Source organism: Rutidosis leptorrhynchoides, chromosome 2 (genome assembly GCF_046630445.1).
Source record: "Rutidosis leptorrhynchoides isolate AG116_Rl617_1_P2 chromosome 2, CSIRO_AGI_Rlap_v1, whole genome shotgun sequence".
NCBI classification, from domain to species: Eukaryota; Viridiplantae; Streptophyta; class Magnoliopsida; order Asterales; family Asteraceae; genus Rutidosis; species Rutidosis leptorrhynchoides.
Window position 1 is genome coordinate 531500544 of NC_092334.1, and position 11003 is coordinate 531511546.

The window sequence follows — 11003 nt, forward strand, 5'->3', positions numbered from 1 at the left end:
TCTATTTACAATTGATTTAAGAGTATTAGAACCTCAATATGCCTATATGTTGCATAAGTTATTTGGGTAAAGAATCGTTAACAACATTCCCAAGAGAATGGTTATATGGATTTATTACAATTTCCAGGAGAAAGCGGAGGGCTAGAGGATATAAAAACTTGTTAACCGAGTTGTAGATCAATAAAAGCATAGGATGCCCCATACGAAGATTTTGATATTTACGGAGTACTCAACAAATTATATATATATATATATACAACTAAAAGCTAAAACAACTACCTACGGTACGTAGTGCTACAAATGATAAGTGAATAAGCATTTCTACATCTACATATAGTCCAAAAGAAAATTACAAAATTGACTCATTTATATGCTTCTCTTTATTCCTAGCTAGTTTAGTACCCATGAAGATTTCACTAAAATCTTGCATGCCATGGCTCCTTAACGGTAACTGCTTGCTCCCTTAATTTGTTAACTTTCAAGAAAGCATGCAAAATGATCATCTTCATGCAATCACTAGCTAATTTACTTAACCCTCTTGTTTTCATTGTCTGCTTCTTGGTTTGGTTCAATTCCAAAGAAAGAGTAGATTGCAATTAATTAATATTCAATTAATTAATTAGTTTTGTGGTGAACCCATTTTGAGAAAGCTTGGAGGGTATTCATGTCAGCTCTGTAATGTTTCTGAGTGAACTCTAGAAAGGTAGACCATGTAAAATCTGGATATATTCTAGGGTTATTTTCGTCCACCAATTCTTCTGGTGGGGTCACCACCTTATCATTCTTTGGACATAAAAAGAAAGCAAGTGATTTTCTAGGACTTTTATTGTTTACCACAGCTCTATGTAAGCAACTTTTGTATCTTCCATTTGAAAGTGCCTGAAAACAAGTAATAATAATTCTATAAGAAAAATGTGAACACAATGCTTAGTTAACAGAAAAGCCAAAATAGCCAAATAACAACAAAATAGTGCAAGTTGGAAGAAAAAAAAAAAAAAAGAGTCCAATTAGGGCTCCATGCATGTATAGTGCCAAATAAACCAAAAGACATCATGATCCAAGAGATTGAGTAACTACCATGAATGTGTCACCTATGTTGACAACAAAAGCATTTGAATTAGGTGCTATGGAACGCCACTCGTTGTCCACGAAAACTTCAAGTCCTCCGACGTTATCTTGGTGTAGGATTGTTAAAGACGTTGGATCACAATGAGGCCCTGTCCCTAAGGTAAGGTCTGGTTTTTGACATGGTGGATAGTAGTTTAGTCTCATAATTGAGTTATTTTCTTCGAAAAATTCCTTATAGTGAGCGCGATTAACACCAAGGCTCATTCCTAATAACTCCATGATCCCAAGAGAAAGTCTGTTCATGGCATTACAATATTCTTGATAAGTTTCCCTGTAATTAATAATAAAAATGAGTTAGCATATGGTAGCAAAAAAAATAGTTTGTATGTCTTTCAAATATAGATGTTCATGTTATTTGAAACATACCCGAGACGAATAAATTCTTCACCCATTTTGTCCATGAAGTAGTCATTAACTAAGGTGGATGAGTTCTTCTCTGCAGAGAATCGGAAAGAGAGTGTCTCTTTCCAAGGAAGTTTAGAGGAGAACCGTCCGGTGAAACTACTGGCATAGCCACAACTTTCACCGGCTTTTCTTTGAGCTTTTTGCTTTTCTGGAAGCGGAAGCTCAAAGAATAAGTCCATGTACTTTTGAGCATCAGAGATCAGGTTTGCATCAACTCCATGGTTGACTACCAAGAAAAATCCATGTTTTTGACAAGCCTTGCCAACGAGGCTAGAGGCTTCCTTAGCTGAACGTGAGTGTCCAGAAAGGAAGCCTCCTAGGTTGATTAAAGGAACCTCAAGCTCCTCGGTTTTTTGGGAGTTTGGTTTCTCGTGATCAGGCCATATGAATTGTTTGGGTATGTTTGTTTCGTGTTGTAGGACCGATGCATCGAAAACGAAAGATTTTTGTTGATCTTGTATGTGTTCTTCCTTAAGGGATGACATATATGAGGGACTGTTGATCATGCATCCTATTGCCATTGCATTAGTTATGTTTCAGTAGTTTGAGTAAGAAAAAGAAAGGAAAGAAAGAGAAGTAATATTGAAGAGTAGATGAGTTTGAGGGATGGGATTAAAGAAACGTCAAAGGCCGTTTTATATGGGTAATTGGTGAACCTCCCTGTTTGGAATCTTATAGGGCCCCCTCTAAACTTGGTGTAAAATTATACTCAGAAAGAAACAAAATAAGATAGAAATATCATGGAATTTTTTAAGTGTTTTAACTTTAACTTTGTTTGTGTTGTTCCAAAAGAGGGATTAATTTAGTAAAATAGTTTGGCACTTCTATGCACTACAAAATAATAAATTGAAATAAAGGTAAGCTTAGATTGCATCTGTCATTACTATTATTATTGACTTAATTAATAATGAGGTGCTATCTAATTGCGAGGGCATGAGGTGGGATAAAATGGATATTTCATATATCAATTCGATCCAATCTATTTATAATGGATATGAATAATGTATATGAACGAGTAATGAATATGAATATAGATATGGATATGAATTATCTAAATATTTCTTGAATTTTACATATATGACAATTTATTATTTATGGATATATCTATTATAACCTGAAATAAATTTATACGTACTAAAATATATGCATATGCATCTACATATCAATACGCATATACATATAAACTACAAAACTTTTAAATTATTAATGAAAATACGGGTTATGAAAGTTACAATTACTAAATTACCATATTAACTATTAGACAAAAATGATGAATAGTATCATGGGCAGTTTCGTCTTTTTACCTATTTTACTGTAGCAACGGAATCACTGTAGCCCGTTAGCACTGTAGCAACGGAATCACTGTAGCAACGGAATCACTGTAGCAATGGTACTGTAGCAATTTTTTTCGGTTCGTTTACTGTAGTTTTTTTTCCTTTATATTTTTCTCTACCCGTTACAACAATTTTATTTTTATTTTTTGTTTCCTTTATATTTTTCTCCACAAAATAACGACTTAATTGCGTTAAATTTTTAAAAGTCAACAATTCCATAGCGAAACGCGGAGATGCACGTATATTATTAATTTAAAATAACATTTAAATCTTTGATGAGTTATAGCTTTTAGTTCGACTCGAATTGCGCTTCAACGACATCATCGTTAGCCACGAAATAATTTTACAAACTAAACGCAATAAAATACATTGAAAATTAAACCCCTGTCGCGAAGCGAGGGTTCCACAACTAGTTATTACTAATAATATTAAACGTTATACATTCAGATTATTATTAGCATATAAATTTACTTATCGTTATACATTCAGATTATTATTAGCATACAAATTTACTTATATTGTAACGTTTTTTTACTCAATTAAAGTCACAATCGGAGATAAATTACAATCAAAACATGTGCAATAAACTACAAATATAAAGATTATACATTTACATTTGTTATAATCTACATTTCTTGTCAATTCGTCGTTATATTTACAATTTATTTAATATCCAAAGGATATCCATTAACCCACTTAATTCAGCGGATATGAATATGGACGGACGAACTTAAATTAAATGGATATGGATGAATAAAAACTAAATGGATGTGGGTGTGGATGTGGATATGACATCATTCGATCCATTGACATCCTTAGGCATGAGATTATATACGAAGTTTTTTTTCTCTTTGAAATACCTGAGTTTCCGATCTTCTTTACGAGCTGACTAATTCCACTTTAAGTTGATATCCCATAATTCACCGTTAAGGGAGTCATGGTAGGTCACTCTGTAAGCATGCTGAATCGAGTCAATATTTGTTGATATATTTAGTCTGATGGAGAAATATGCATGTTTCGGTCTGTTCCAGTTGCAAACCCATGAAGTAATGCAATGGAACTAAGTTGCTCATCTCGAATTAATTGTGCATAACGTCTTCAAGCTCATCAATGAGTTGCTGATTTGTAGAAATGTAAATAATATGCATGTTTCGGTCTGTTCCACTTGTTCACCATTCTTCTCTTTTGTGAAGAGAGTACAATCCACTGTCCCTCGTTTGTAACCCTTTTCAATTAGATAACTGGGGTTCTTGGGCCTAATGAAGTCCATAGAGATCTTTTTTTAGAACATGCACCCTGTTCGGATGAATGTGATCAACAAAATCGAGAGGTTGACTAACATACACTCTTTCATTAAGATTCTCGTATAAGAAAGCACTTTTTACTTCCATTTGAAACACAGTGAATTTCATGAATGCGACATAGTCTTGGATGATTATGATAGCTTCCAGTCGTGCAACCGGAGCGAAAACTTCATCATAATCTAGATCTGAATCTTGTTGGAATCCTCTTGCCACGAGCCATGCCTTATTTAGTACGACAATCCCTTGATCATCTCGTTTACACTTAAACACCCATTTTAGGTCGATAACATTTTCACCTTGGGGTTTAGCAACTAGCTTCCTTACATCAAGTCGCGCAAATTGTAGAATTTCTTCTTGGTCAAACCATTGTAAAGTGTGCAGATTATGTCTGCCCAACTTAACGAATGATTCAGACATCTTTTAAGCATCACCTTTACTCTATTCCATGCTAGACACAATGACTCGCCTTCTTTTTTTAGAGAAGATTGTGATGTCATTTCTTAAATAGGATTGTAGGGAAGGTGGATAGAATTTGTTTAAGAACTTTATGGCTAATTCCTCTCATGAATGTATTGAATTAGGGTTAAGCTCATCAAATGGATGTGCGGGAACTTAAAAAATTTGTGGTATATTAACAGCATCGTAATCCATAATATGAACAATAACTTGATCGTCAACATATTTTTCGTCAGAATCGGTAGAGAAGTATTCCGCATGAGTTGGTAAGATCTATTGTACCTCGGTATGATCATCTTGGATAACAGGAAAAGAGATAACCGTTGTGTCTGGTACGGGTATTGAAATGAGAATAGGAACATGATAGTGTACAAATGCATTAAGAACATATTCATTTTGCATATCAAGAAACATTTGTGCAGCAACCTTTTCCTCAGTAAATTCTGGTTTATGACCGAAGGTTTCATAAAGTTCATCATAGTTGAAGATCCATTCATATGTCTCCCTAGGTCTTGGAGCAGCATTTCTCTGGATATCAAATTCAAACCGTTCATCTACACATTTGGATGAATTGTTAAAGACCCCTTTATTCAGTGTGATATATCTCAAGAATACACCAGTCTCCACTTTTGGAGTGAATTTGCTCTCAGTATTTTGTCTTCTCATCGTGCGTGGTACTCCAAATGGTTCAACATATTTGATAGAAGCTTTCCTTCCGTATAAAAGGTTATAACATGTTTTGTAGAGTCTCTTATCCACCAAAACTCGATTTATAGTATAACATGCATTAGCAACTGTTTCACTCCAGAATTGAACATGCATATTAGAATCATTAAGCATCATCCTTGCAGTTTCGATTAATGTTTGATTCTTTCTTTCACCGACACCATTCATCTACAGTATGTTGATATGACAGAAATGGACGATTTTATTTATGCGGTGTCGTTAGGCCGCAAGGCGTCAGAATCAGTTAATCGAGAGGAAGAACAGTGGTTTCGTATTTATATTTTGCGGGCCCTAAATTTACTTTTAATTTTCTAAGGTAGAAGGTGTAAGTTAACTTAGGGTCGTGTTTTTGAATGGTTTAACGAATTGAAGATCAAGTGGATAATTGTCTTTGGTTAAATTACCTAGATAAAAGATAGTAGTTGGTTTTAAGCTAATAATCCTAGTTACAGAAAAGTAAAGGTAATGGAGGGATATCCGGAGTATGCAGATCAGGGAAATGTTGACCAAGATATCAGTTTGGGCTAGGGAAAGGTAATTATGTTTATATTAAAGCTATGATTAGAATGGTGTAGATCTGATTAGATGAGCCAATTACACAGACCTACTTATCTCTAGACTCTCGAAGTTCTCATTGAGTAATGAAAAGTATGTCACTTGGTTGTATAATTGAAAGGTAACTATACCTCGGAGATTATCCTCAATAAAGCACTAGGTTTATTAGTGAGTTGAGTTCTAATCCAAACCCTCGCTATCAGTCTAGTTAACTTAATAACAACGTGCCGTGTTGAGTGAACAGTGATCACAAACGGAAGGAGTCCATCGGGTCAAGTTGACAAAACATTAATGTAAACTAACAACCATTTCATCATACTAATGAGGTCATACCAATCTAAACATTATACATCATTACAATTGATATACTGATAGTAAAGTAGATAGAAACCTAATAGATACCTAAACAGTTGATATGACTTAATCCTAGGGCAACAACCAAACAAGAACATGCAATAGGTTTGGATCACACAGTTAAGGCATTAATTAGATCTTAACAGCTCCTAAGAGGTCTCTTTGGAACAATCAATAGGCATACTATGTCATTCATGTCTCAATTCCTAAGTTCCGTGTCCTAAAAGCGCATTAGATGCCTCTCGGGAACTCCGGCCACACCGTGTTCATAGAATCTTCAGGTACAGTATAACCAGGGGTCTTAATCCTATGAAGTAGCTAAGTTCATATAGATGGACAAATCCTGATCACAACCTAGGTTGGTCAATCTTTAAGATGCTAGCATACTAATCTATCGGGTTTACAGATTCTGTACAACAATAGTAACCGTACTAATTTAACATAATTACGCTAACCCAAACTTCTATCATGGTAACATACAGATTTATTAAGCTAGCATGGAAATATCAGAATGCATTATTAAACATAAATGATAACGATACATGTTTAATTAATTAGACAAGCGTTTCGGATAAAAACCTGAAAAGGCTGAAGAAATCTACCCGAGATCGCAGGGACTCGCCGGGATATCCTCCAGAAAATAAAAGCTAAGATAGATACTACTAAAAACTAGCTAAAATACTTGAAAAACTGAATTAAATTAAAAATTGAGTGTGTGTAAAAATGAATGCAAAAAGCTCCTTAAATAGGCAAAGTTCCAGCTGCCATACGGCTGGCTGGCCGTATGGCAAGCCGTATGGCCTGCCCGTATGGCTTGGTAGCCCATTTGTTGTTCCCAGATATATGGCAGGTCGTATTCCTTGGTAACAAGCAGTATGGCTGCCCTGGCCTGCTGTTTTTCCGGGATCGTAACTTGATTTCCTAGGTCGTAACTTGTCTTTTACCGTTTTCGCTCTAGAATCTTCGTTTTAGCTTTGTTTTACTTGATTCTTTTTGCATCGTCTTCATAATTACTTAATCTACAAAATTAACCGAAAAAGCAATAATTTTGCCAAAAAAGTTTGGAACTTTATTGATTTAGGGATTAATATCGGGGGTAAAAACGTGACTTTTTGGCCGATATCATGTGTATGGAGCAGAATACTATTGATGGATACCCTTCTCAATACAAAATATCATCATTTGGTGATTCTTGAACTCAGCACCATTATCAGTTCGGACACTTCTTATTTTTAGATTTAAACAAGTCTCTAGACGATTAACCAATGTGGTGACGTTGTCGAAAGTTTTCGAATTTTCCTTTATGAACATAACCCAAGAGAATCTAGAATAGTCATCAGTTATAACTAGGAAGTTACGATCACCAGCGATACTAGCAAAGCGTATAGGACCAAAAAGATTGATGTGTAACAACTCGAGAGGAGTCATTATAGAGTGTACTTCACCAGATTGTGTGATTTCATTGCTTGTTTATCCTTCTTGTAAAGAATACAGACCTCGGGTAGATAAAAACTCTTCACATCAACACCGCTTACCAGCTCTTTTCTCACCGAATGATTCATCACTCGTGGGCATAGATGTTACATTCGTTTGTGCCAAGTGATGGAGTCTTTCTCAATAGCCTTTGAGATAAATGCTTGATGTTGAATACTTGAGTTAGCTGAAGCTTTGTTCATATCCAAGACATAAAGATTTCCATATCTTGGTGCAATCACCAGAATCATTTCTTGTGGAATCACAAAGTTTTTGTCAAGCTCATAGCATTGCTCATCATTAAAGGTAGTTGTGAACTTCTTACGCATATCTGGGAGACATATAGAAGATTATTCGCCAATTATTGACAGTATATAACCTTTTCAATGCTAACTTTCTCATTACACAAAGTTCCTTCAGTAGTGATGAACCCTCCTTTATTACCCGCAAAAGCAACATATCCCCCTTTCATTGGTTAAACATAAGTCAACAAGGATAGCTTTCATGTCATGTGCCAGGATGTCCTCACTGTCAACAATCCTTGAATTGTCGATAGGTACACTAGCGACCTTCACAAACAAAGGTAAAGGTTAGTTTCAGAGGGTAACCCCTGCCTTGATAGCATTGGGTTTTTCATCAATACTTAGAACTTGAACATCCATCCATTTTCCATTTGAATTTGGTAGACCATCACATTTAGTTATTTCAAAATCATATTTTAGTTTCCAAATGTGATTTTTGACTAAAGGTTGTTTATAATAAAACGAAGATTTCTTGACAACCTTAGAAGTTAATGCTTTTCAAAAACGTTGTTTTAAATGTGAAAAGCATGTGCATAAGTTTTTTTTAACTTTTCTTTGTTAGGTGCAACAGATTTTGATCTATGTTTGTCACCATTAGGTCGATATGTTGACCTTTTTCACAATTTCGAGTAGGATACCAGGGCTTTCTAGGGTTATAAACCAATCTATTCAATTTCCTATAACTGTTGAAGCTAAGATCTACCTTCTTGAGTGGTGTACCTAGACAATTAGGAGAATTGTAAGCTACATGCTCATATCTGTTGCATTAGAAGCATGTCCTACGGTCGACGAAATTCCTAGAACAACTAGAAGAACTACCAATAGCCTCAGAATGTTCAGGTTTCCTAAGAATTTCATAGGTAGAATTGTCATTAGCTCAACTAAAAGGAACAGATTTAAAATAGTGTTAATGGTTTAAAGGCATGTGTGGGATTCTTAAGAATCGTCACTGGTTCTTTAGGTGTTATCACCTTTTTCTCAACGAATTTTCCACCTAATCCACCCTTCTTGTCTTCTCCATAATCTAGAGATCCTTCAATAAATTCTTAGTTGATTTGTAATAAGATGGGTTAGTTTTGGGTTCATTATGGTTTATATTATCACTAGTCTCAGAATCACTAGACTTATCAGATTATGATTTGGGAACAACTTTAGGATCCTCGACTATGTTGTTGGAAGTTATGTACTCATTTCTAAAAGGTAGTGGAACAGAAGTAAAACCTACTCCATTTCCTTTAGACACAACATGATCATTTATAACTACATTCATCCTAGATGCATTTTTGATAATATCTAATCTTAAGAACCCGTGTTTCCACATCAACCTTCAAAGTATCAGTCTCTCGCTTGAGCTTATTATTAGAGTCAATGTTTTGAAGTAGGGAAATTTGCTGATCTGCATTCATGTATTTCAGATCATGAACTTATGATTTCAGGGTTTTAATATCTTGCAGCAAGTCTTTCTCTTTATTTCTAATCATCAGGTTATCCCGTAATTTTTTCTTAAGCTTTTCATTATCAGAAACATAGATTACAAGAAGACTTCTAAGGTATTCACACCCACCACAGTCATTTTGAATGTTTGGTTCAGGTGAGGCTTTTTCATCAAATGATTCAGAAGATGGTACCATGTTAGAAGTATAAGTTTCTTCCATGAATGCATAGTACACTTGATCTTCCCATCATTCTGATTCTGGATCCGTTTCCTGTCAAAGATTATTCCGATTTCGTGATTTCATTTCCTGTGTTTGTAGCCTCGATCACCAGCTTTTCAAAATCGGTAGCAACATTGTTAATCTAATTTGTAATCTCGTCTACCGGTTCAACAACAGCATCATTACCCTTGTCAATACCCGAAGATTCACTTTTACTCATCTATTCGTCCATGAACAACCTTTTATCAACAACATTTGACCATTTTGCTCCAATAACTCTTCTTCATCTGAAGATGATGATTGTGAACACAAGTACTCTTAAATTTCTCTTTGATTTTCACTTCCATTTTGTCTTTACAAACATCAAATGCCATGCTTTCAGTGATTTTCGCTTTTTCACTCACTTTGAAGGTAATGCATTTGCATCTATTTTCAAAACCAATACATGCAGGCAACAACTCTCTATCTCTTGTAGTCAACTCTTTATCCTTCTTGAAGATTTTAGCCACATTGGCAGTATTATGAGCATCTGTGATAAATAAGCATTGAGGTCCAATTATAGTCATCTCCATGAATTGCTACTAATGCCTTTGGTACAGTGTGTTAGGACCCCGAAGTTGTATAGTGTTAATGTGAATTAAGCTTAAGGTTCCTTAGAAGAGGGCTATATAAGGAACCTAAGTAGTCCTAATTAGATAGCCATTGTATTGTAACTGAGTTCTAGAAGCTGTGGAATGTAATTTTATCGATTCTCTCTCATACCGAGTCTCCTTCCTACATACCGAATCTCATTCTATCTTATCATTTCTCTCAATCTCAACATGATCTAACGTATCATTTGGTATCAGAGCTTCCAGTAAGTGATTCTATATCACTATATCGATCCAGAGATTGTAGATTACAGAATCTGAATACTCTCGGTAAAATGAATCAGATTCGGTATTATCGAATTTGATAATCTGACGTTCAGATTCTTGTGATAAGTTCAGTGAAGGTGTATTAGGTCTATTAGAAAGAGTTTCGATCATCATTATAGCTTTTTAACTTCAATTATGGAGAATCAAGTTGATTTTTAGAGTTTGTGGCTAAAACTCTCGGTATTGCTTAATTCAAGCTTGATTCTGGATTTTTGTTAAGATTTAAAGATTCAGTTGTGTTCGTGAGGTGTTAAATCACATTTCTGTCGGTTCAATTTCTTCAATTCTTCAAGTTTTGAAGATTTGATCAACACTCGGTATCGTAACCGTCATACCGAGTCTGCTTCATTACTGAAAATTCATCTTAAGTGTTGCAGATTGTGGTGTGTTTGTG

The 11003-nt window shown here is 35.0% G+C and overlaps 1 protein-coding gene across 1 annotated transcript; it reads right to left on the minus strand.

Annotated features, from left to right (window-relative positions):
- Positions 1 to 285: 285 nt before the first annotated feature.
- Positions 286 to 2120, minus strand: LOC139892967 (gibberellin 20 oxidase 1-A-like). Its single transcript, XM_071876098.1, has 3 exons — positions 1495 to 2120; positions 1078 to 1399; positions 286 to 879 (listed from the first exon to the last, which is right to left on the minus strand). The coding sequence occupies exons 1-3, from the start codon at positions 2052 to 2054 to the stop codon at positions 616 to 618; spliced, it is 1146 nt and encodes a 381-aa protein (XP_071732199.1). The 5' UTR covers positions 2055 to 2120; the 3' UTR covers positions 286 to 615.
- Between the last annotated feature and the right edge of the window lie 8883 nt (positions 2121 to 11003).